Source organism: Gracilinanus agilis, chromosome 6 (assembly GCF_016433145.1).
Source record: "Gracilinanus agilis isolate LMUSP501 chromosome 6, AgileGrace, whole genome shotgun sequence".
NCBI lineage: Eukaryota > Metazoa > Chordata > Mammalia > Didelphimorphia > Didelphidae > Gracilinanus > Gracilinanus agilis.
In genome coordinates, this window is record NC_058135.1 from 233,991,788 (window position 1) to 234,018,040 (window position 26,253).

At 37.8% G+C, this 26,253-nt stretch overlaps 1 protein-coding gene across 1 annotated transcript in view; it reads left to right on the top strand.

The window, feature by feature from the left end:
- Nucleotides 1-26,253, top strand: part of SOX6 (SRY-box transcription factor 6) — a 676,476-nt gene that overhangs the window by 381,959 nt on the left and 268,264 nt on the right. Inside the window, exon 5 of the mRNA XM_044680896.1 lies at nucleotides 22,414-22,503. Within this exon, the coding sequence (XP_044536831.1) occupies nucleotides 22,414-22,503 (90 nt within the window). The remainder of the gene's footprint in view (nucleotides 1-22,413; nucleotides 22,504-26,253) is intronic.

Sequence of the window (26,253 nt, forward strand, 5' to 3'; positions counted from 1 at the left end):
GTTTAAAGTTGGAAAGACAAAACTTTTTGAAAAGAAACATCTTTCAGTATGTTTAGGTTTTGGTGCCTTACACAAGATTTCCTAAAATCCAGGTTCCCTGAAGTTAAAATAATGTGATGATAACTCCTTGAGGAAAGTCTCTTCTGGGGAATCTGAAAGGCTCTATTTGTAAAGAGTCAGATTTGGTTTTTGTCCTCAGGACGTGTTTTCTCTAACAAACTTCTTTCTGACATGTAGGGTGTGTCGGCTATGGGATTTCCATAGTGGAACATTTTCATTGTGCTATGGAAATAAATTGAACCCTTCACAGGGAAAAATTGGTAATTTTGACGTGGCTTCAATTGAATGCAAGCCTTCAGGAATCTTGGCGTTTATTTGTAGAGATGACTTTTAAGGGAAAATTAGATATTCATATGAGGTCTTTCTTGTCTTTGTTCAGCTGGCATTGGCTTCCTTTGCCCTCTCTTCACTCCTGCTGGTCTTGAGCTCATCATATTCCTCCTCCTCTGTAGAAGTACAAAATGAAAATGTGAGATCTAGAGCTTACGGTGATGCTGTATTTTATTTTGACAGCTTCCTGTTTGGGTTCCTGTTTTGGGAGCACTGAATTTTCCACCAAGTTACAGGATCTGGGCATTCATTCCAATTGCATTTGACTATATATGAGAGCCTACTACCCAATAGGTAGCCTGTGAGAATGGATAAAGAGGATTTGGAATGTTTCTCATGTAATGTTTCTTGTCACTATTTCCCAAATAGTTTGCAGAGGAGAGAACAATTTGAAATATTTTTTCAAATGGGCTAGGGGGAGGGAAATACTACTTTGAGTCTCCTGACATTGCTTGGTCTCTATTGAGCCTCTTACTAACTCTTTGTTTTCAATCCCTAAACTGGGTGTTGGTGTGCTCTGATCCCCAATCCCCAGGTTTGGCTCTCTGTTTTGGCCTGCTGGTGGGGCATGCTGGAAACATTTGCAGGTGCAAGTATAGGCCTGTCAGAAAGCTTGGCATTTAAGCCAGGGGCTCTGAGTAATATATCTGAGTCTATAGCCCTGATCAACTCCAGCATGCGTTTGTGTGGAGAAAGGAGAGTGTATTGTTTTGTCTTTGTACCATAGGTCATAATTATAGCCGTGTTTATGGGATAATAAACTCATTAGGCAATTATGTCTTGTTGAGGAAGTAGCAACCTTATTTGTTTCTAACTTGAAAGCTCTCAGGTAGGTAATAATTAGTTTGCTTTTGGGGTATTAAATAGAAGAACCTGGAGTAGACTGTGTGCTCTTCACTTGTTTGCTTTCTTTCTTCATCTTAATTCTTGATGCATTTTGGAAGTCAATTTGGCTTACTGTGGTAGAAAAAGCACTGGATTCGATATCAAATGATCTAGATTTGAATCCTGGCTCAGCTACTTATGACTTCAGTGGCTTTGGGTAAATCAGTTCTACTATGTGAGTCTCAGTTTCTTCTTCTGTGAAGTTAAGAGTTTGTGCTACAGGAATTCCTTCAAGTTCTAAGGCTTAGGATCCTGTGACCTCAGAAGTGTTGATAAAGACTAAAGACCACCTTTCTGTGGCGTAGTGGAGTTGGGTGAAATGTGGTGCTTCTCTCTTTCCCAAAGGAATATAAGCTCCTGGAGGACAGAGACTGTTCCGTTTTTGCCTTTATATTCTCTGAGGTTAGGTACTTAATAAATGCTCATCGATTTGCCACTAGATGTCTCAAGACTGTAAAAGATTCCAGTGATAAGCCTTTATGACAACTTCCCCTTAAGTTTTGTGTCTCATGGGGACACTGAACTTGATGGAGACACCAACATTATCACTAAGGAGGTGACAATAATAATATTACTTGCTTACTATTAGGTAGCTCTTAATTAAGGCTTACAAAAGTGACTGCTATAAATAAATCCATTTGATTTTCACAATAAACAGCCTTGAGTGGCAGGTAATAATAAAAATATCATTATTATTAATGCTAATTCAGGCTTACATAGCCCTTCCATACTTCTAATGGCTTTAGCCAAAATAGTCTTGTGAACAAGATAGTATGTATATATTAATTCCTATCTTATAGGTTCAGAGAAAATAAACAGCTTGCCCATAAGGCACATATATAGTAAGTAGCAGAGTCTGTATTTGAATTCATGTCTTATTACTCCACTTCTAGGACTCTGAAAACTTGTTAAGAGGGAAGAAAGGAGGTTATAGATTCCTCAGGATATTTCTAAACACACTTCTTAATTCAATTCAGTTTGATCTGGCCCAAGAGGAAACATTTAGAATTTATTTTCTAATATTCCAGCGGCTCTGGGATCTTACTGGCCTGAGTATTCCTTACAGTCATGCAGATCTCAAACTCTCCAAGGCTGTCCTTGTGACTCCTTGATCATATCTTCCCATAAGTCCACTAATGGATTGGTCCAACTCCTGAGCTAGGGGACTTTTTTTTTTTCATTCTCTTGTAAAGATACTAATGATGTCCTGCTCCCCATTTTCTTTAACACTATATGATGTCAAACTTTGCTTATCTCCATCAACTCAGTCTTCCTTCCTAGTTCAAAAAAGTAGCGCTGTTCTACCTGTAACAAAAAGACTGAATTTGGAGAGGCCCAAGAATATTAAGCCAGAGTGTACAAGATCTTTGGGGATCAGACTTTTCATAATGAAGTTCTAATTCATAAGTGTCTTCATTGCTGCATCCTTTTTGAAAATCACTTATTCATTCTCTTCCTTCTTAGGTGAGCAGAATGACAAGCAGAGCTCTAAAGAGATGTTGGGGCTGGTGAAACTAAAGACAATGGGATTAAATTCATTGGGAGGCTGCTTCCAAAGGAGCCAGTGTGGATATCTGGTTTCTGAATGATAAGACACTAGTCTTCCCCTCCTTAAAAAGCTTACCATTCTAGGCCAAGTAGCTTGTTACTTTTGCAATACATGGTATATCTGTATAACTAAACTCTTTAGTACTTTGTGACTTCATCTTTTTTGGCTGTTCCTTGTACCAACACAGAGTTCAACTTCAACATATGTAACAATTTTTGTCAATTGCTGAAGCCAAAGCATTCGCCCCCTTTGCCTTGGTGATCACCCTTCTGGGTGTGAGCCTCTTTGTGCTTAGTGGGGCTGGTCTTCTGAGAGTTAACACAATCTACTATTGGGCTCCTAGTTAAAGCCTTTCTAATTTGGTAGCATCCACTTACCCTCCCTTATACATTATTACCATTGCCTTTGAGAACCCAGGGTTTCTCCACACCTATTTAATGAGGAATCATAGGAAGATCTCAGAATGAATTAAATAATGAATGAATTTTATGTTTTTTTCTTCTTTCAAGTAGGGGAGAGGAGGCCTTTTGGCAGGATACAATAAAAGATTGAGATTTCAGTAATGCCTTTCTTTTGTTGTTGAGGATCCACTCCCACACTAATTCTATTTAACTGTGGTTGGGAATACTTATGCCAGGGCTGTGGCTTTAGAACCTCAGCAAACCAAGGTACAGATTCCTGTGTACATGCCACTCATCTCTGCACCCATTATTAACAGGTAGCCAGCTTGAGAATATAATGAGGTGCCATTTCAATAGCCCACAATAGCACTGCCCATTGGTTTGGAGCAGGAAGTGAAGAATGTCTACGCTTTGTATAGGACAATGGAAACTACAAGAAGGCAGAATGGGAATTTGGCTATGCAAAGCAAATCTAACACTTCAGCTCTCTTTATCTGTACAGATATCAAAATGTTATTTCTCTTAACTTTCTCATGGTGTCTCCAGACTAGATCTCTATTCAGCTCTTAGTGCTGAAGTGGTTGAGCGTGTTAAAGAGCAGTAATTAAGCAGGCCGATGGCAAGCTTGCAATCTATTTGTTAAAGTGGGTTGCAGATACCTCAGATGCCAATTAGGAAAGACATATATATTGTGTAATTGAATAAGACTAAGTGCATATAAACTTGGCTGTGGTCAGAGGACCATGGGTCTGACAAGGGCTGTTAGTAATGTGACCTGGAAGGAAGGTATTACATCCAGGAGAATTGAATGGAGTCCTTGGGAGCCTATAAATAAATCTGAGATACTAGCTATTGTTTTCATTACTTCCTATGCTCTATTTGAGGTTCTTTTAAGTCCAAGACCTTGTCTTTTTATCTTGTGTCGGGAAGATTCCCTAGAGAAGTTCTGAAGGTTTAAAATTAAAGTCTACCAGTTTTAATATTTTTAGTTTTCCTATAATTAGTTCTGGACTTTGAGCAATACATAAAAATATTAGGTCTAAGGCATGAGTAAGTCACTATTTCTTTTTGGGCATCATTATCCTCCCCATAAAGTAAGAGGATAAGATGATAAGATGATCCCTCTGTCCTTTCTAGCTCTAAATCTTGTGATTTTTTTTTTGACAAAGTCTATAAAGGTCCTTCCATTAAATTTGATCCAATTGAACAAATCTTTAGTGCCTAGTATTTACAAGTTCCTTTGCTATTGTAGCCAGGTGTTACCCAAGGCATAGCTCAGAAGTACTGTAGAAAGCAAAACTGAAAGTAAACGTTTTAGTCTTGACACTCCTTCTAACCCCCAAATATTTAAAGGACCCAGGCAGATACTTTTCAGATCTGCTTCCAGTAGGCTGCCCTTGGAGTTGTGACCTTTCTAAGGTCCACACCTCTACCCCACCCCTTGCTTGGAGAGCAGAGATTCCCTGAAGCACCTCTTACTATAAGCCACACCTAAATCTAGTTCAACAATGACTCATTTTTTAGCCTAAAGTAAAGGGGGTGGGAGGGGAATAAAAAACAATCTTGGTTCCAATTTAGTTCTACTTCTTGTGAAGTTCATATAACATTATTAATCAAAACTATAAAGTTCTCTTCTCATTCAGCTCTGAGCCCCCCAGCCAATTTGAACCTATCTATTTTGAATTAAAATACAAAACTCCTACCTTATTGAATTCTGTGTATTTCCAACTACTCACTGACATCCTCTACAGTATACTACCCCTCTATCACAATTAATAGACAGACATTCATCACAAATAACATATAATTGATTGTAGTTTTTGTGTAGAACAAAGCAAATAAGTTATAATAGAAATCAACTCATCCATCTGCAGCAAGAATCAGGGAGGGAGTTGGGGGAATTAAATTTTTTTTCTAGCTCTCAAAAGGGACAGACACAACTTTGACACAGAGTTAAGACTTATAACCATTATTACAAAAAGCTTTCTCCTTATACAATCTTCATTGTGCTGTGACCGCTCAGTAGCTGCCAATAACTTTGCTCTTTTCCACTATCTGTTCTCAAATCCTGTGGTCATCTCATTCAAAAGGTAATGAAAGAATCACCTCCATGAAAAAGCTTGTGCTAGGCTCCATTCCTCTTAGATTGGGAAGAGAAGACTATCTATACGGGACTACAATTCCCAGAATTCATGGTTAGGTTTGTAGCCTTTTTTTCCTGGCTCCTATGGGAAACCAATCTGATTACCCAATCACCTTCAGTACAACATGTATACATTAGGGCAAATATGTACAGTACAAAATAATTTCAGGAAAGAGAGAATACTAACAAATTTGGGATATTAGAAAAATACTTTACATGTAGGTAGTGACATCGAAACTACTGCTATATACAGTAGAGTTGCTTGGAGGGATTCTACAAAAAGGGTCACATTTCAGTTCATGCTCCTGACTCAGATTTTAGATGCCCCTTTAGTCTTTTTATTATTGTGTTTTCCCCCTCTAACACACAGCTCTGCTAGATTTCCCATTGTGTTGTTTTAATTGGGTCTTGCATACTTGTTTTTTTTTTTTTTTTTTCCTTCCCATCATGGTTGTTCCCTTTAAATTCCCTGAATCAGATTCATTCAGACTCCTTACCTAATGATTCACCTGGGAGAAGACTTCTTTTCCATTTTGATATTGGGAATGAAGTTTTACCATTAAATGGTAGGAAGCTAAGACACCTGATGAGATGTCTTTGGCAAGGCCAAATCTCAGTCTTTGAAATTGCTCCTGTGACATCCAATTGGAACCATAGCTGATTCTATGCCATTAGCGCCGCCCATTTGCCAGATTTTAAGTGGAAAATCTCAATTACAGGGTTTGTCTTGCAACCTTGCAGTGTCCATTGAAGCAGTTCTTATATTTTTTCTATTTTCAAGGGGACTGGTAAATGGGTGGAATAGAGAGAGAGCAGTTCTAGATTGGGAATTGCCCTAAGACAGCAGTAGATTACAACGAATAATTTATTATACACTGAATTTTAAAGAAGCAGACTAAACATACATTTAAAATTATTTACACTTAAAATGAATGTCTATGATATATCTATAAAAACAATAACTGATATTTAAAAAGCACTTTACAATTTTAAAAGCTTTTTGCATACATTAACTCATTTGATCTACCTAGTATTTCTGTGATGCAGGTTCTACAAATATTACTCCATTTTGACAGATAAGGAAACTGAGGCTGAGTGATATTAAATGACTTGCCCAAGGATACCCGGCTAGTGACTGTGGAGAAGCAAGATTAGAACCCAGCTCTTGCTACTGTCACCTAAGTGCTTAATCAGATGAATATTATTTGACAAATTGGAAATGAGAGGTGAGGGCACATATGTGGGGAGAACAACAAAACTTTTGAGGGAGAATTAGACTAGTATGATATGGAGTAAGAGGTTTACGGTGAGGAGCAGTAGGAATATAGGGATTGTGAGGTAAAATGAGGATGTCGAAAGTTCTTTCTTTTGTAGGTTGTAGGGAGACCAATGGTTTTTTTTAATTGGAGTGTCATATGAGATAACTTTGGAGTATCTAATTATTAGTGGTATCTAATAGGAGGACATGTGGGAATAACTGATGAGAACATAGTGGATTTGCAGAGTATATTTCCCAAGAGCTCTCTACTCTTCATCCCACTGCTTAGGGAAAGCAGAACAAGTATTATTGTGCATATTTCATAGACAGAACCTTTTTTCATTGAGTATATAAACTGTACAATTGCATTAAAATGATGTCAATGTTTAAATTTTTATTTAAACAATCTTTTCAGTGGAAAGAGCACTGACCTAGTTGCCTAGAGACCAGGTTCTGTAACCCTTGACCTAGTTATTTTGCCTCTTGGAGTCTCAATTTACTTATCTACAAAATGAGAGTATTGAGGAGGAATTGGACGTATATTCATCAGATTTTATCCTTGACTCTCTTCTCTTTCTTCTATACTCTCTCTCAGGGACCTCATCTACTCCTGTGAGTTTAATGATAACCCCTAATACAAATGACTTTCAAATCTACATTTTTACTCCATCTTCTCCCAAGAGCTCCGTTTCCATCTTTTCAACTGTCTGGTTCAGGTGGTCATTTCAAACTCCACATGTTGAAAATTAAACCCACTTTGTCTCAAAGTTGCCCTTTTCTGTAATGCCTCTATTTCTGTTTTGGGCAATTTTCATCATCCTAGTCAGCTAGATTCATAAATCTGGAGATATAGGTGACTCCTCCTTTTCTCATCTCACATCACTAACTCTTGTGGAATTCCCTTTCCACAGTTTCTCTCAATGATCCTTCCTCTTGCCTTCCTGATCCCATTGTAACTATCCTTGTTCATGTGCTCTCATTTCAAGGCTTTGTAAACCTTCAAGTGCCCTAGAAATGTGAGGTATTATTTGTATTCTCATAAAAATTACTGAAATAGCTTTCTAGCTGATTTTTTTACCTTTAAGTTTATTCTTCTCCCTTTCATCCTTCATACTTTTGCCTAGAGAATCTTCGTAATGCATTGCTATGCTCAAAGACCTTTGGGAGTTTTCTCCTGAATAAATAAAATCAGAATGTCCATTTCTGATATTTGAGGGCCTTTATATTTTTACTCTAACCTGTTTTTTCCAGATTTAGTTCATTTTGCTTCACATCACATCCTCTACGTTTCAATCAAATTGGACTACTCCCAACCAAGCTATTGTCCTATTCATTCCTGCCTTCTTGGGTATACCATCCCTTATTCCTAAATCCTGAATCAGAGGAAAGTCTTTCCTTCCTTTAGGCCCAGCTCAGGTAACTCATTGGTGAAGCTTTCAATGACATCACCTGTGAAGGTCACTTCTTGAAAGTACATCTTTGCTAGCTAGTTCTGCATGCCAAATGATCAGGATTGAACCAGGAGGCTTTTCATGAATGTGTGTGGCCTGGCTCCTCTAGCTTTGATACCCAGCGTGGCTGAATTGCCATATGACATGCTCTCACCTTCCTTCTCTTCTTCCTTTCTGGAAGCATGAAGGATTTAGTTTTGGGTGGACCAGACTTGGACTTCTAGGTACTATGATGCTTGTGGAAAGCAAAGAGACTCTTCTTTCAGGTCCATAGAGGCAAACATTCATGTATATCAAGCATGTAAAGACTTATTTTAAAAGATATCAAAGAGTCTATTAGATTAAGACCCAAACCAACAATGTAGGAGGAGCATCCTGTTGAAAGCAGCATTAGATATATATGTTATTCAGTAAATCGTAGAGAATTATTTCATATATCCAAACATAGCTATAACAAGAAATTTTTGTACTTAAAGAAAAGTATTATAAATGTCTAGTGAAAGCATTACAAAGAGTAATGAGGATGATGGAGGGTGATGGTAGTGGGAATCTCCTTATGATGGGGACACTAAGACCTCAAAGATCAAGAGATCATCTTGAGGCTGCTGCTCAATGGAGGCTTCCAGGAAGGTGTGTTTATGGGGGGCAGGAGAAGCAGTGCATGACCATCAGGGGGCAAGGGAGGAGCTCTTCCCAGGCTATCATCTGATAACTTCCTATTTTTATTAATTATTTTTACTAACAGTGCAAAGCTCTTTTGTTTTTTGGCTGCTGAAGGACAGCGAGAAGTATGAGTGCCCTCCAGATTTGACACCCCAGGGCAGAACTCTAGTCTCTCCACCTTATTTGTGGTTCATGTGTTTGCACATAGGCATACATACACACACACACACACACACACACACACACACACACACACACACAATATGTGCCATTTAGCAAAATGTTTGTGGAATTAACATTTTCCTGGAAGAAACAGATCTGCCTTAATGACCAAATAGTTCTAAGGCATCTAGCACAAGTGAATTTTACAGGAACCAAATCTATTTCTTCACACCGATCCTGCCTGTTTTACTTGAGCACTGAGTCATTAGCATGTTTATAATAGTTCTAATTTAGCACAACATTTTCTGAATTTTATCCTTGAGTCATTTACAAATTGTTCATATTGAGTAAACAAAGGAAACAGATTGCATTTTATACTTAGTAATTTATCTGAAAGCAGAGGGGAGGGTTAATTGTTTGAAAGTTTTGCTCTGTTTGGGGAAGTAAGCCTCCTCTTGCATTGCTTGGCATACAATGCATTTCCCCCACCCGCATTTCTGGAAAAAAATTGCCATGGAGAAAAATGAAAAATGAGGAGCAGGACAAGATTGGCCCCTCCCCAAGGGGCGTGGGGAGCAGAAATGGAGCTGGCACGGGATGATCTCCAACAGTTGGTGCATTCCTAAATGATCCAGTGCTTGAGAAGTCCAGCTCTCTCTGGCCGAGCATCTGTGTTGATGTTGATATCAGTGCCCCACTGTATGGGAAAAGCATGCTTTCTCTCATTGCTTGGCTAAAAATAGTGTGGAATATAGCATTGTATGAGTTATTTTCGGATAACAAAAACATTTAGGGGGTTAAAGGTTTGGCTTTTTGATTGAAAAAGGTCAGCGGTATATCTTAGGCTGTTTTTTTGCAGGCTGAATTTTTTTTCTTGAGTTTGCAACTCATTCAAACTCTGCTCAGACAAGCTGTTTTAGGTCCATTTAGCTCGACCTGCCAAACCCTCTCTCTAGGGTGGCTTTCTCATCAGGTTTTCTCATAGCAGAGTGGACAGGCCTGGAAAGGGCCACCATCTCTCCCCTTGTGCTCTCCTATGGAAATTCCTTTGCTCTACTGGAAAGGGGTGGAGATGGGGGCGGACGTCAGGGAGCCACTCGGTATGTTATTGTGAGTTCAAAATGAAACTGGCACATTTTTAGTGTCTAATTATTTTTAGTGAGCTTGGAGAGTTTTAATTAAAATTTAAGAGAGCCCTCCAAGCTCTCCAAGCTCCAATTTTCTCATACTGTATTGTGGCCCACTTGTCACCAAAAAAAAAAAAAAAAGGTACATTAAGGCTTATTGAAGAATCTTGCAGTCTTTGTGTGTCCTGATGAAGACTATGATGCTGCCTAGTCAGCAAGGCCTGAATACACATTATTAGCAACGAGAATTGCTGAGAAGACACAAGGACTTTTGGATAAGTTATCATTGAGCTTAGAGACATGCAGAATTGTTCCTGCTGGAGAGTTGGGATTCCTAAGACTAAAAGAGAAAAGGAGGCGTCCAGTGATTTATTAGGGACTTAGGAAACAGAGGGCAAACCACACAAAAGGACAGAAACTGTTGCTTTTCAATCTGAAACATTTGAAGAGATTCACCATGTCATTTTTATAATGAGTTAGCATTCCTAATTTTAAGTATCTCTTTGAGGCGAAAGAATAATGGCATGTGTGTTCACGAGTAAAGGATTTGAAAGTTCAACTAAGATGGTTACCATTTCTCCCCTACTTCTACCCACCCCCTTTTCATCTGAACTGTAATCTGTCTGGCTCTGTCTTGCTTTTATTATTTTTTTCCAGCTTAAACACCCCATCTTTGTGCATGGTAAACAGCCTTGTTAACTGAGAGCAATTGTCAAAGGTTCCCTTCACATCACTGTTGAGTCTGGGAAGGCAATCTTTCAAATGCTTTCACTTCCAATTTTCTCTTACACTATGAGCATTAATTATTAGCAGATGAAAACATGGAAATTCACCAGGCAATGATGAGACTTCCTGGACCTAGTCTAACTGGGGAGATTGAAACCCAGGTACTTTCAGAGAATAAACACTACTCGGCAACCCAATATTCTGCCTTTGGGCTGGTTTTTGATTAGTCCTGAATATACCTACTTCTATTATTTCAACAAAAGTTTATTGAACAAGTAAGAAACATATAATTGATGTGTGAGAGGAGAATAAAAAGAACTATAGTAATCCATGATATACTTTTAGGACACTTGGCTAGTTTTCTGTCCTTGTAGTTAAAGGCAGAAATATTGTAGCCCAACACAAATTTTGATGACCTCTTTATTTAAAAACAAAAAAACAACAAACCTATCAATTCATAAATGTGTAAATGTTCGTCACACAAGCTCACTCTTTCAAAATAAATTTGCTACTTTTCCATTTGCCCCTGAGGTACAGTATTACAGTTTAATTCGGACATACATATTATCAAGACTGAAGGCCATGAAATTTTTTTTTTTTTAATAATATAGAGCTGTGCGAAGTGGTTCTTTATCTCAAGGAATTCTGGAGGGCAGAGAATTCCCTAAAGGCCTACAATCTTGCTGCTGTCTTTCAGCTAAAGAGATTTCTCTCATTCAGTGTCCCCATGGTTTCTCTCTCTCTCTCTCTCTCTCTCTCTCTCTCTCTCTCTCTCTCTCTCTCCACATACACACACACACACACACACACGGAGTTTAGAAGTTAGAAGGGATCATTAATGATCATGGAATCCAAACCCCTTCATTTGACAGATGAGAAAAGAGACCTTGGGGGAGAGGGGATGACTTGTCCAAGGTTTCAAAATAAGGTGGCAGTGCCCCAGATAAAAAGGTGGACCAGATTGTCATACCATTTCATGGATGTTCCCCATACACTGCTCTGTATTATTAGCTGCTTTAAAGTCAGCTGCATGGAACATAGAGATCTCTGCAGAATACTTCCAAGAGAATTTTTGGTTACTTAATGCTTTTCATTAAGGAGCCCATGTGGCTTCTGAGTTAAATTCAGCCTGTGCTGTCCTACTCCTTAGTGTGAATACTGTGCAAACTTTGTTCTTTTTAGTGTCTTTAGCTTTTTAGCTTTGCTGCCTTCTATGCATGATCAGAACATGATAAAATCTCAGAAGTTGCTTGGGGAAGTTGGTGCCCTGTTAATGAAATGGAAGGATGTGTCACAAGGGATCCTATCTATGATTAGTGTCCACACCTTGCTTTTGTTTTGGAAGAGATTCAATTCTGCTCATTTTACATATAATTGTGTTTCCATTGTTCATTGATTCATCTTAAGGTACAGAACTCTCAGTATAGTAGGGATAGGAACATTGGTCTCTTCCTTCATTTAAACTCTTCTTTTCCTGATCTCCTGGTGTAGTGGAAAGAGAAAACCTGGCCTCAAAATGCTAACTTTATCTTTTATTACCTTTGTGACGTTAGGTAAATCATTTTCTTTCTCTGGGTCTTAGTATCCTCCTCTGTAGATTAAGGGGGTTGACCTCTAGTTTTTTTCCAGCACTAAATCTATGATCCTATGAGAACGACTTCTTTCCCCTGACTCCATTTTACAACATAGACTGGATAACCTCTGAAGGTCACCTCCTGCTCTGGGGTTCTGTGTTTCTAGGTTCTTTTCTACCAAATGTGATAGTCCTAGTCAGAATAGCTAGATAAATGAGAGCATCATGGATATGGAGTAGGAGAAACTGAGTTCTGCTTCTAACTACTTGTATGACCGGTGCAAGAATTTAACCTTTTGGTCTTGGTTTCCATGTCTCTAAAATTAGAGGATAGGATCAGATCAATCTCTAAAATACCTTTTAATTTTAAATTCCATAATTCTAGCTAGGTGGGTTTCAAGTAAGTAAATAGATTTTAAAAAATAAAAAATTTAAATAAACAAATTAATAAGTAGATTTCTTTTAAAAAATCTTATTGATGCCTCTTATTTTTAATATCACACTAATTTTTCTATCCATATCTCCTTTTCTATCCCCAATTTGTAACAAAAGGAAAGAATTAGACAAAACTAGTTAAATAAGGCAATCATACTTGACAATGTATATAAAACTGCACACCTGTAGTCTTTCACTTCTTTACAGAGAGAAAGAATCAGGAATTTATCACATGTTCTCTGGAGGTGAGATTGATTGTTGCACCTAATCTGAACATGGCTACTTGGTGGTGTTTTTGTTTATGATATTTTATTTATTACATATATTTTTTTGGTTCTGCTTGATTTGTTTTGGATTAGTTCATGTAGGTTTTTGCAAAATTGTCAGAACCCGCATTATTTTTATTTTGTAATGGTATGATGCTATTCTATTACATTAATACAACATGACTCTTTCCCAAATGATAGACAACTGCTTTATTCTGCCTCATTTGGGAATCTCCTAGATATCAGCAAGATTATATTTATTGATCTGAGTTCATATCCCACCTTTGATATTTGCTAGCTGATTGGACTCCAGTTGAGTCACTTGACCTGCCTGAGCCTCAGTTTCCTCATTTACAAAATGATTATAAAAATATCATGTACCACACAGGATTATTTTGAAATGAAATAATGCATGTAAAAGTTCTGTCTGGGCCCCTCCTATCTTCTCTTTCTACATTTTCTCTGGGTGAATCCATCAGCTCCCCAGGGGTTAAATGAGTGTCTCTATTCAGATGGCTCCTAGATCTATATATCCAGCTGTAGTCTCTCAAGTTCCAGTCCTGAATCACCAACTGCTTTTTGGCAAATGAGATATCCCATTAAGTATTTCACACTTAATATGAACAAAAGAAAAACTCATCTTTCCCTGAAATGCATCTCTCTTCTAAACTTCCTTATTTCTATCAAGGATACCTCCATCCTTTTCCGTATTCAGGTTTGCAACTTTGGCATTACCCTTAACTCCCCATTTTCATTCCTTCCCACAATATCCAGATTGTTTCCAAGTCTTGTAAATCTAATCTCTACAACATCTCTCACATCTGTTCCCTTCTTCCCACTCACAGGCAATAATCCAAGTTCAGGTTATCATCACCCCTCATTTACACTATTGTAATTTTTAAGCAAGCCTTTACACAGCTTCCCTAGCAGTATTCCTAAAGCACAGGCTGGCTACGTCACTCCCATGCTTAATAAACTCCAGTGGCTCCCTATTAACTCTAGGCTTAAATACTAGCCTCTCTAGCAATTTAAAATGTTTTACAACCTGGTTCCAGCTGCCTTGCCAGCCTTATTATAAGGTAGTCTTCAGTATTCTTTGGTCTATCCGAAGTGATCTCTCTGTTCCTCTCCGTACTCATCTCTGTTCTGTTGCACAGGTTGCCACTCATGCTGGGAAAACACTCCATTCTCACCTTTTTTACTTAGAATTCCTAATATTTTTCAAAGCTCAAGTCAAATATCTCTTCCTAAATGAGCACTTTCTTGATCACTCTCAGCTGCTTTGCTTCCTTCCAATTCTGTTATTTATTTTGTATTGATTTATACATGTGTGTGTTTTCCATATTGTCACCCTAATAGAATATAAGTTTTCTTGAGGGTAGGACTTGTTTTGCTTTTGCCTTTGTATTCCTAGCATGTAGCACAGTGCCTGGTATGTATAGTACATAGTACACAAGAAAAAAAAAAGATTGCTGTTTAATCCATTAAATAAAAGGCTTTACCAACCTTAAAGCACTATATAAATGTCAACTATTAGGGCTGTTATTGTTGTTGTTGTCCTGATAGTGGAGGTCATCATTGAATGATGTTAAGAAGATTCATAGGCCATTGAAAATAGCTGTCATTGGTCTCTTTCCTCTTTAGCCTTAGTATCCCTATCAGGAAAATGGAGAGAGGGAAAAATAGGTTAATTCAGAGAGATGTGAGGCTTCATTTTCTATTAGGAATATAAAACTCTTTGTAATTGTGTTATTCCTGTGTGTGTGTGTGTATGTGTGTGTGTGTGTGTGTGTGTGTTGTGTGTGCATGTGCGTGTGTTTTAATATTGTGCAAAAGGGAACAATGGGAATTTATTGCGAATTGCTTGACATTTGAAATATTTGTTCTAGATGGCCACATAGTTTTTTTTTTCCTCCCATGATGTCTCAACACATATTCCCTGGGGCTCCTGAAGACTTCAGGCATATTTATAGAAATGAGAGACATATCATAGACTGTTTTACATGTCTGCCTAGTTTATGAATTTTCAGTGAAATTTTCTATCATTATTAATAAATCCCATGCTCTTGTCTTCCATCATTGGGTAGATGTATCCAACTTGGATTGAATGCAAAGGGACTATGTTTTAGTATTTGTATCAGTAATAATTATCAGCTTAGTATATTGTTACAACATGCTTGGAAAGTTGCTTGTAAAAATAACAAGGATGTGGAATGGATCAAGCTGAAGACAGCTCAGTTGATCATACTTATTACTGATAGGGGTGTTATAAATATACCACTTTATGCTGTAACATTTTAGTATGTCTCAAAAAGTCAGATCCAATTTGAAATAATAATCTCTGACAGTCCCTGCTTTGAAGATTCGCTGCTGCACTCTCAAACTTGGGCTTTTTTTGCCTGTGACTTGAACATAAAAATCAAACCTGCACAGAGTGCAAAATGCCCACCCTGTTTCTGAATTTCAAAGAATGCAGTAAGAGCCCTTGGGGTAAATTAAAGACAATTGGAAACTGTGCCTGCCTGCCTGTCTGCTTTGGTTGGAAGGTCACTCAGAGTCCAGCTCTTGATTTCTGGGGTAGATCACTTGTTGAAGGCAATGTGGACCTTTAAGAGAAAGAGAAAGAAAGAAAAGGAAGGAAGGGAGGGAGGGAGGAAGGGAGAAAGAGAAAGAGAAAAAAAAAACAGAAAATAATACAGGGAGGAGAACCTGCCCTTGATAGAAGCAAGCTGACATCCATTTAGAAAAGACTTCAGGCCTCGCCTGTGAGAGACAGCTAGCAGAGTTGTTCTCCATCACCCATCTCACGACACTGAGCTGGATTCCATCCATTCTTTGGCTGATTGATCATGCCGTGGACAAATGTTAATTGTTTTCATCAACGCTTTCCAATCATGAGTGTTCTTTCATCTCTTACCTAGGGCTCACCTTCTCTTTCAGTGACTTATTTATCTTCCAACAGTCTTTTTAGAGGCCACCTTGACCACACTGTCACCCTGACAAACTCAAGAAATAAGTTAAAGTGATATTCACTAGTATGGGGGTGGGGGGACTAGGAGGGGGTAGAGGGGTGTGTGTGTGTGTGTGTGTGTGTGTGTGTGTGTGTGTGAGAGAGAGAGAGAGAGAGAGAGAGAGAGAGGGAGAGAGACAGACAGAGAGAGAGAGAGAGAGAGAGAGAGAGAGAGAGAGAACCACCTGAAATCCTATTTTTAAGAAAGCCATCAAAATATCACCACGTTGGATTGTAAAATATTATGATTGTCCTTGAAAAGAATAACTTCTTACTCTGGGTGATTTCATTTACCTCCATGGTTTCAACTTTTACCTTTATACATAGGGTTAGAGGTGTTTATGATTCTTTTAGCCAATCACAAGGTATTTCTTGCGTGGCATCATCTGTCTTTATCTCATGATCAAAGAATTTTATATACTTAAGTGCCTACCCTTATTAGATACTAAGTGCTACATTGGTGACTCCCAAGTCAATGTCTCCAACATCTCTTCCAAATTCCAGATCTACATATTCTCCTATAAACTTTTTTGCCTGAATGTTCTAAAGATATCTCAAAGTTGACATATCTAAAACAATCATATGGTTTTCTCCCTGCAAACTTGTTCCCCTTCTGAGTTCAATATTATTAATCATAAGCCTCCAATGTTGGCAATTTAAATTTGATTTTTCTCTTTCCCATATCCTATATCTCTCAATATCAAATCCTCTTAATCCTATCTTTATAGCATTTTTTCATACCAAATATTTTCTTTTATTTTCATTGCAAATACATATGTACACACAAATATAATATGTTGGCAGTACACATATGTATATGTATGAATATATATGAAAGATAGATTATATATGTATATGGATTATTATAGTAGTTGCCTGACTAGTTTCTTAATTCTCATTCTCTCTTCCTATCCATACACTGCCAATCTGTCCCTCAGCTTAATATGAGAGTGATCTTTCTTATGCACATGTCTGATCACAGGATTATAGACTTTAGAACCAAAAGAGATGTTAGAGGTCATCTTAGCTTACCTCCTTCACTTTAGAGATCATATTCGCCTCTCTAAATTGCCAAAATGTTGTCTCTATTTATCATTTAAGACCTTCCATAATCTATGGCAAAAGTTTCTTTCTAGTCCTTTCTCCTAATATTCCATGCCATGTACTTTAGGGTCCAGTTAACCTGGATTATTCTGTGTGCTCAGACATTACATTCCTTACTTGTTTTGGCCTCTGTGCCTTTGATTACATTGTTTGTTACACTGAAAGTGTAATTCAGCTCAAATCTCACCTCTTTCATGAGTCCCTCCCAATCAGCAACCACCTTCCCCTTAGATATCACACAGCACATTGTTTTCTAATCTTCTAATGCATTTATCATGTTAGTACTGTGTTTTAGAATCATCTTTATGAATCATGCCTTAGCTAAGGATGAGGATTGGGCAATGGTAAGGCACTAAGTTGGAGTACTTTCTTTGAGGAAGAGATAAGGTCAGTCTAGCTGGATGGCAGAGTACAGGGAGAATATTAATATTTAATTGGTCAGGAAAATAAGCATGGAACCAGATTGGAAACAGAGGAGTTTTTCATTTGCTTATATTTTAAGATCCCATGAGATAATATATTATATACACTTGGCAAACCCTTAACCATATCAACATCATTATCATTGTTGTTATTAGTTCCTAGAGTCAATAAGAAGCCACTGAGTTTGAGATAAAGTCATTGGTAGATTTATGCTTAAGGAAAATCATTTTGACAGTGTAAGAAGGAGAAATTAGTAGAAAGACTTGAAGCATGAACTGAGTGAGAACCTATTCCAAAGGCTAGCTAGGTAAGAGGTGATGAGGACTCAAATGAAGGTGTTATCTCTGTGAGCAGAGAAAAGATGTCTCCTGTAAGAAATTAGAAGGGATAAATGGTAAGACTTGGCAAGTGATTAGATATGTGGATGAAAAAGAATAGGGCAAAGAAGAATTAAGAGAATTGAGGATAATGCTGAGGTCATGAATTTGTGAGACTTGAATATTGTTGATGCCTTTGAACAGAAATAGAGAATTTTGGTAAGAAGAGTTTGGGGGTAGAGAGAGTTAAGTTTTGGACATTGTTGACTTTGAGATGTCTCTGGGATATGATAAGCAATTGACAGTGTCCAAAATGTCAAATCCTGTCTTTACAGCATTTATTCATGTCAATTATTTCGTTTCTATTTTCATTGCCAGTACATATGTATATATAAATAAACACACACACATATAATAATAGTCAGTTGGTGATTGATGTATAAAGCTGAAGCTCAAGAAAGAAATTCAGGATATGTAAATATATATCTGTAGACTATTTGTAGAGAGATAATAATTAAACACATGGCAACTGATGAGTTATTTCATTAAGAGAAGAGGAGCATCTCAAGGAGAGAACATTGGGGAACACCCAATTAGGGGTCACAGTATAGAAAAAGAGCTAGGAAAAGAAATGGATGAGATGTGGTCCAACAGGTAGAAGGATAACCTGGAGAGTGTAGTGTCATAAGAACTTAAAGAGCAGAGGGTATCAGGAGGGGGAGGGTCACCAGTACTGTAAAATGCAGTGAAAAGGTCAAAGAAGGATGAGAGATAAAAAAAAAAGTCCACTAGATAAGGTGATTAAGTGATCATATAGGTTAAGAGAGGAGGAAATATGGAATGATGAAGTGGAAGAGAGAAAATTTGGAATAGCTTTTGGGTGAAATAGAAAATCAGTTAGGGAGGAATAAAATAATTAACTTGTTTCTTTGGGATCCAGCTGAGGTTAGATAACACAATTCATAGCATACCCAGTGAATAAGGTTGTTTGACTTCCTCCAGGATAGTTAAAAAATATATGAGTAAGGGGGCAGCTGGGTAGCTCAGTGGATTGAGAGCCAGGCCTAGAGATGGGAGGTCCTAGGTTCAAATCCGGCCTCAGACACTTCCCAGCTGTGTGACCCTGGGCAAGTCACTTGACCCCCATTGCCTACCCTTTCCAATCTTCCACCTATAAAGTCAATACACAGAAGTTAAGGGTTTAAAAAAAGTAAAAAAAATATATATATATATGTGTATATATATATTTATGAGTAAGAAGTGGAAGGATGGATGGTGGGAATGAATGAATTAATAAAAAAAACATGTGTTTAGTGTTTTCTATGTGCAAAACACTATACTAAGAACAAATCCAGCAAATCTTTGGCTGGGAGAGACAGCACCTTTGGGATGGGTAAACAGAAGGTAAGGAGAATGATGGCATACTTGTCTCAAAGATAAAAGGAGCAGGGATTTCAATATGATTCTTAGAGAGAAAAATGTGGAAGAAGTGGGCTCTACAATCACAGAGGTAGGACAGAAAATGGCTGGGGTGAAGTTATCCATGGGAGTGTAGAACCACGGGGTTGAGCCTATGGTGGGAGCTCTCCAGGTTTGGAATTTGCCAAAGGCTTGGTGGCAGCGGGACAAGGGAACCAGGGGTTCTGAGAGTAGAGCAGAGTGTGGAGTTGAATTGGTTAACCTTCAGATTAAGATTGGAAAGGGAGGACAATAAAGTCATAACAGGGAGAATAGTCTGAGAAAGTACTGAAGGTTAGAGGACCTGGTTGCCCATCTCGAAGAAGTTCCTCACTCAGAGAGGCAGCTCAAGCACTGCCTGTTCCAGGAGGAGCTCTTAACCTTTTGGGAGCATGGACCCCTTCTATAACCCAGTGATGCTTTCCAACTCCTCAGAATATTAATTTCTTGCCTATATTCATAACTGAAGGAAACACTAAAATTAAAGTGAAAATAAAGATGCCATTTTCCTCACCATTCAGGTTCACAGATCCCTTGAAATCTATCCATGGATAGACCCACTGGGGCTGTGTGGTCAAGAACCCAGGTTCTCCTAGAAGCCTTTCTTAATCTAGGATCCTCCCTTAAAAAGTAATGATCTTGTTTTTCTTTGTTTTTATCTGTCTCTCTCATATACATATGTATATATATGTATGTGTGTATGAAAGAAACTCACATCCATGTGTTTTTTCTTGTTAGCATGTATCTTCCTCAAGCATAGGTATTGTCCCATTTTTTGCCTTCATATCTTTAGTGTCAAATGTAGCATGTATATAGTGGGTGCTTACTAGATGTTTGTTGATTAATCCATATCTAAACTGGGTATTTCCTTCAATGTCTACACAGTACAGGGATATGCACATGATAGGTGCTTAATAAATATGTTTAATGAAGATAAGAATGACTCTAGGAAGGATCAAGATTTCAAAGACATAGAGTTCCGTCCTTCCCTGTGCTTTGTGGCATTTTGTTGCTCATTTGTTCATTTATGTCTGACTCTTCATGACCCCTGGACCATAGCTATCCTTGAGGTTTTCTTGACAAGGATACTGGAGTGATTTGCCATTTCCTTCTCCAGTGGATCTTTTTGTCAGTCAATCAGATGTTAGGTGACTGGTCCAGGAACACACAGCTAGGAGGTGTCTGAGGCCAGATTTGAACTTAAATCTTTCTGACTCCTTGTCTAAAGCTCTACCCTCTTAGCCACCTAGCTAATGTGGCATTTATATATCTCTTTAGAAACTAAGATTGAAGTCTGAGAGCTGTGAGCTCTTAGCTCTTAGCCAAGCAGCTTCAATTTTAGGGATCTCAGATCCTGTCAGTGTGGAGTCTCTTTCCACTGCCGTAGATCCTGGCTCCTAAATCTTAGAGAGCATCCCTCACCCCACAGTCACTCTAATGCTGAGGGTCTCTGAATATAGTCAGTCTGGGCCATGGATCCATGACATGTAATCTGTCACCAGCTTGATAGTCAAAGTCTTTCCCATTTTCAGTAGAATCTGCTAGGTCTAATGGCCTCATGGCACAGACTTCAAGAACTCAAGGGGTATTCCACTCCCACAGTGAAACGCTGAACTGTCAAGCTGAGCAACAAATGCAGAGATATAATAGAAGTGCTGCCTGGGAAGCCTGGAAGACCTAGGTTCAAATCCCATCTCTCCATAATTAGCTAAGTGGCCAGAGACAAGTTGTTTAACCTCTCTCTGAGCCAGTATTCCTCTTTTGTGAAGTGCTGAATAAAACTAAGGTTACATAGATAAGGTCTTTGGAAAACTTTAAAGGGCCTTATACATGTCAATTATTATTATTGATAACGAACCTGATGACACAGGGTCAAGCATCCGACCCTGAGGATATTCATCTTAAATGTCTGTAATCAGCATGAGTTGGTGTCCAGCCAAGTTGAATCACCCCACCGTCCCCGCTTCCTACCTCACTGAACTCCCTGACCTGCATTTAGAAAGGCAATCCCCTTACGTTAATGCAAGAAAAGCATATGCTATTATGAAAACAGGCCCATTTTGCCTTTCACATAAAAGAGTCGTAGCCCCTTCCCCTTAATGACAAGGTCACCCAACTTGACCCTTATTTCTCTCAGCTTCTCTCTCTAAGTGGAAACTATTTTTTTTTAAATCAGAAGTTTCCTTCAGGTTTTTTTGAAGGACCAAGTAATTTCAGGTTGATTGGCTTCTCCTATAAAGACCTGCCATTATTATTGAAATATCTCTTGGATTCTAGACTATGATTTTTTTTTTTATTCCAAAGAAAATGCTTGGATTTAATGCAGTTTCATCCAATATGGAATCTCCCTGGAAGGAAACACCAAGATGTCTGCTTCCCTTTCCATAATTTCAAGTATAAATATTCACTGAATCTTAACAAAATGATGATAAAAATGCCAACAAAGGAGCAATGACAGGTGTCTCTTTTTACCTAAGCTATGTCTGAAATACAAAGAAGCTTAGTCAAGAGAAACTTTTTGGTATTTTTCAAGGATGTCCTCAATTAGCACAATTTCTTAATCTTATTAATTTATCAATTCTCATCAAAGCATGATCTTGGTGAAGTCATTTAGCTTCTCTGGGATATGATTTCCTTATTTGTTAAAAGAAGCTTCAAGTAAATGACTTCTGAGATCCCTTACAACTTGAAATCTAGAATCCTGTGATCTCATTGCAGGAAACGGTATGCTCAACCAATGTTTGGCTGTTGGAGATTGACCCTTGGGTGAGATTGTGGATGGGGGTGCCAGTGGGGCTGACCATTCCTTTTCCTCTCTTAGAGAGAGCAGCAGAATCCGTCTGTCTCTCTCTTATTCAGGCATCAGACAAATTTCTGAAACCTTGCGATTAAATCTCTAGCAGTGCAACTTACCTCCAGGGAGGCTGCTGAATTTCCCTGAAGCCTTTTTGGAGTAGTTGTTGTAGCTGTGCAAATTTTAAAATAGGAGAGTGACTCTGTGAGCCAGACTTCTGAATTTATGAGTTTCAAAGACACTCATTAAATTTGTATTTCTTTTTTTCTTTGTGGCAGACTCATCCTGCATGGAAAAACTACTTTCAAAAGACTGGAAGGAGAAAATGGAAAGATTAAATGCCAGTGAGCTTCTTGGAGAAATTAAAGGTATGAGATACAAAATATCAAACGTACCAATGCAGATTTGTCGTCATGTTTATCAAAGTAATTGCTTAATACAAGGAAATGCTTATCTTGGACTTCAGTGAAGTCAATAAGCATTAATGAAGGAATCTACTGTGTGTCAGGCACTGGTGAAAACAAAAAAAAGTAATAAACCAGCACTTGCTCTCAGGGAACTCACAGTCTAATGGGAGCCTATCTAATGGGCTAAGTCATTGCCCCACTTGCTCATGGGTCATATTTGTTGAAGTCATTGAGATAACAAAAAACTCTTCAATGTTGGGACAAAAAAATAACAAATGCTCTTTATACAGCTATGAATATTTTACTCACATATTTGTTGATTGACTCACATGCTTGTACTGATATCTTTGTTGTTTCACTCATTGAAAGAATTTTTGATCATGAAATTAGGAAATAAAAGGAATGCTAGACCTAGAATCAAAATGTCCTGGATTTAGATCCTGCTCCTGGACACTTGTTGGCCCTCTGATGTTGGAGAAATCATTTAAAATTATCTGAAGCTCACTTTCTCTTCTATAAAATGGAGATAGTTACATATGCAATCCACATGACTTGAAGCTTAAGGTGACAGATGTAAAGTGCTTTAAATGCAATATTAATGCCAGCTATTATTGGATGATACAGTGGGAAAAGTTCTGGGTTTGGTCAGAGGTCCAGAATTGAAATCCTGGATCTACCACTTATTATTTTTGTGACCATGGATAAGTCAATTCGTGTGGGCCTCTGTTTCTTTAATTTTAAAATGAGAAAGTTGGACTAGATGACTTTTTAGATTCTTTTCCAGTTCCATATCTATGATTTTTCTATCAAATGTAATAGAAGAATACCAAAATCAGAGACCTAAGTTCCAATCCTGACTCTTACCTTTTTAGGCAAATCACTTCCTTTCTCTGCCCCTTAGTTTACTCATCTATATAATGAGACAGGGTTGGACAATCTCCAATTTCTTTTCCATTTTGAAATTTATGACTCTATGATCACCATGAGCATTTCTGGCTCAAAATCATAATAATCCTATGCCCAATAACAATACAATAATAAAAATAGAATTTACTGGTTAACATTATTTTGTTGATCTAATCTTGGAATCAGATTTTTTAGTTATTGTTTTATGTTTAAATGAGGTGAATGATAGTACCCTTAAACGAATTTAGTTTTAGTTTATTGGATTTAGATAAGAAAAAGTCATAATTTTAGAGCTGGAAGTGCTCTCAATGTTCCCCTCCCCACCTTCCTACCATTTTACCACCTAAAGAATATATACTTTCTTGGAGTCACATAACTAATACATATCTGAGGTGGGATTTGAAATGGATGGGACAAAGTACAATGACCTCATGTCTTTAGGCAAGTGAATATCTTCAACATTTAAGACAGCATTTCTCATTTTAAAGACTGGTCAGGGCTTATTATTGACTAGGTACTACTTTAAAAAACTCCAAACTTTTACTGATGTTTTTCTTTATATCAGATACCAACAAATGCTCCACTAGAATTCTGCTTCCAACAAGCAACAAAGGCTAAACAAAACAAATCACTTGATATTTTTAACTTGGAAAAAAAAACCACACACACATTTTATTGCACTTAAGCTATAAGAAAATAAATTTTCTAAGTGAATCAAACCCATTAAAAACACAATCCCTTTAAAAGCTATTTTCTTTCATGTCAACTTGTTACATAACTAAAGAAACTAATTGGAATCTGATTGTTTTAAATCAGACTATAAACAAAACAAGAACTGGGACCAACTTTCACAATTCAACTTATGTTGTGGCTCTTGGAAAATGAGACAACTATTGTACTCTTATTTGTTCGCATATTAATTGATTCAAATGTCCTGAAATTTAATACAAAAAATGGAATGGTTTTTGTATATGCTGCATTTTAAAGTTGTAGGACACTCCCTTCCCATCAAGCTTTACCATCTATCCTCTGGCACTAAAATTGTGGACAAGATCAGATGAGGTATTATTTGTAAAGTGCTTAGCACATCACTTGGCATATAGTAGGCACTTAATAAATACTTGCTCTTTCCCCCTCTTCCTTGCAGTTAATCCGAATTCTGATGTCTTTTAGGGTTACTTTTATTCGTGTTACTTTGTACATTGTGTTATTTTGATCCTGCTTTCTTTATTCTGAATCAGTTCATGTAAGTTGTTCTGTGTTTCTCAGAATTCCTCATTTCTGTAATTTCTTAAGATACAATAATATTCTATTCTATTCATACTGCATTTTGTTTAGTCATTTCTCTAGCTGGTAGCCTTCCATTTAGTCTTCCACTTTTTTGCTATCACAAAAAGTGCTACTAGGAATATTGAGTCATATACAGAGCCTTCCTTTTTGTCTTTGACTTCATTATGCTATATCTCCAGTAGGGAGATCAGTGGGTTAAAGGCTATGAAGAGTTTAGTGATTTTGGGGTCAGAATTTGAAATTATTCTTTCAGAATATTTGGACCAAATAATAGCCTCACCCAAAGTGTTTTAGTTTGATGTCCTATCCTGAATACTTTTCCCCCCCATGAAGTGAATTCAGCCAATTTGATTGTGCCCCCAACTTTCATCATTGTTATCCAGTATAAATAAGCTCTGAATCAGTGTGAGTCTTGTCACTAGACTGATAGAGACCACTATAAACACCTCTGCTCATCCCAATGATGACATAAAGGGAGAACTATATTGGCTTCCAAACCTCAGCGCAGCAGTCACATCATCCCACCTACCTCAGTTGGTTCTTTGCTCTTCACACAATCTTATCATTTTTCTTGTCCAAGTACATCCTTCCCTACCCAAAGAGCCAACCTTATAATAAAGAGTAAAAAGAAAGAGTATAAAAAGCATTTCAGTCAAATGAACTGTCATGCTAACTGAATCTGACCGGAAAGAGGAAAGCTACATCTCCTCATATCTTTTTTAGGGGGCCCAAGGTTGGTCATTGTAGTTACACAATCCAGTTTTGTCCTTGTGGTGGTTGTTTCCAATTCCATTATTGTCATCATTTATATTGTTTGCTTGGCGTTGCTTACTTCATTTGTCCTTTGTTCTTCTGTCTTTCCATATTTCTTTGTTTCTCATAGTCATCATTTCTTGTGATAGAAAAAAATTCTCTTATAGCCACATGCCACAATTTGTTTAGACATTCCCCAAATGATGGGAATGCACTTTGCTTCCAGTGAACTTTGCTGCCATAAAAGGACAACTATGAATATTTTGGTGTATCATGAACCCTAAGTTCTATCTTTAACCTCCTTGAAGTATTTGCCCTGCAGTGAGGAAGTCATTCAATTCACTCTTTAAAAAAAAAACAACAAAAAACTTTTGCCTTCTGTCTCAGAATTGATACCAAGTATCAGTTTCAAGGCTGAAGAGTAGTAAGGGCTAGGCATTTGGGGTTAAGTGACTTGCCCAGGGTCACATAGCAAGGGAGTGTTTGAGGCCAGATCTCAACCCAGGATCTCCTGTCTCCAGGGCTGGCTTCTTTCCACTGAGCCACTTAGCTGTTCCTCTATTCATTCTTACAACATGAAAGAAATATAGATTTGGTTGGAGATGCACAAAACCAGGAGCTAGGTAGAACAGTGGGTCTAGAGACAAGGAAGACCTGAGTTCAAATTTGGCCTCACACACTAGTTATGTGATCTTGCACAAGTAATTTTACCTCTGTTTGCCTCAGTTATTCAACTGTACAATGGGGATAAAAATAGCACCT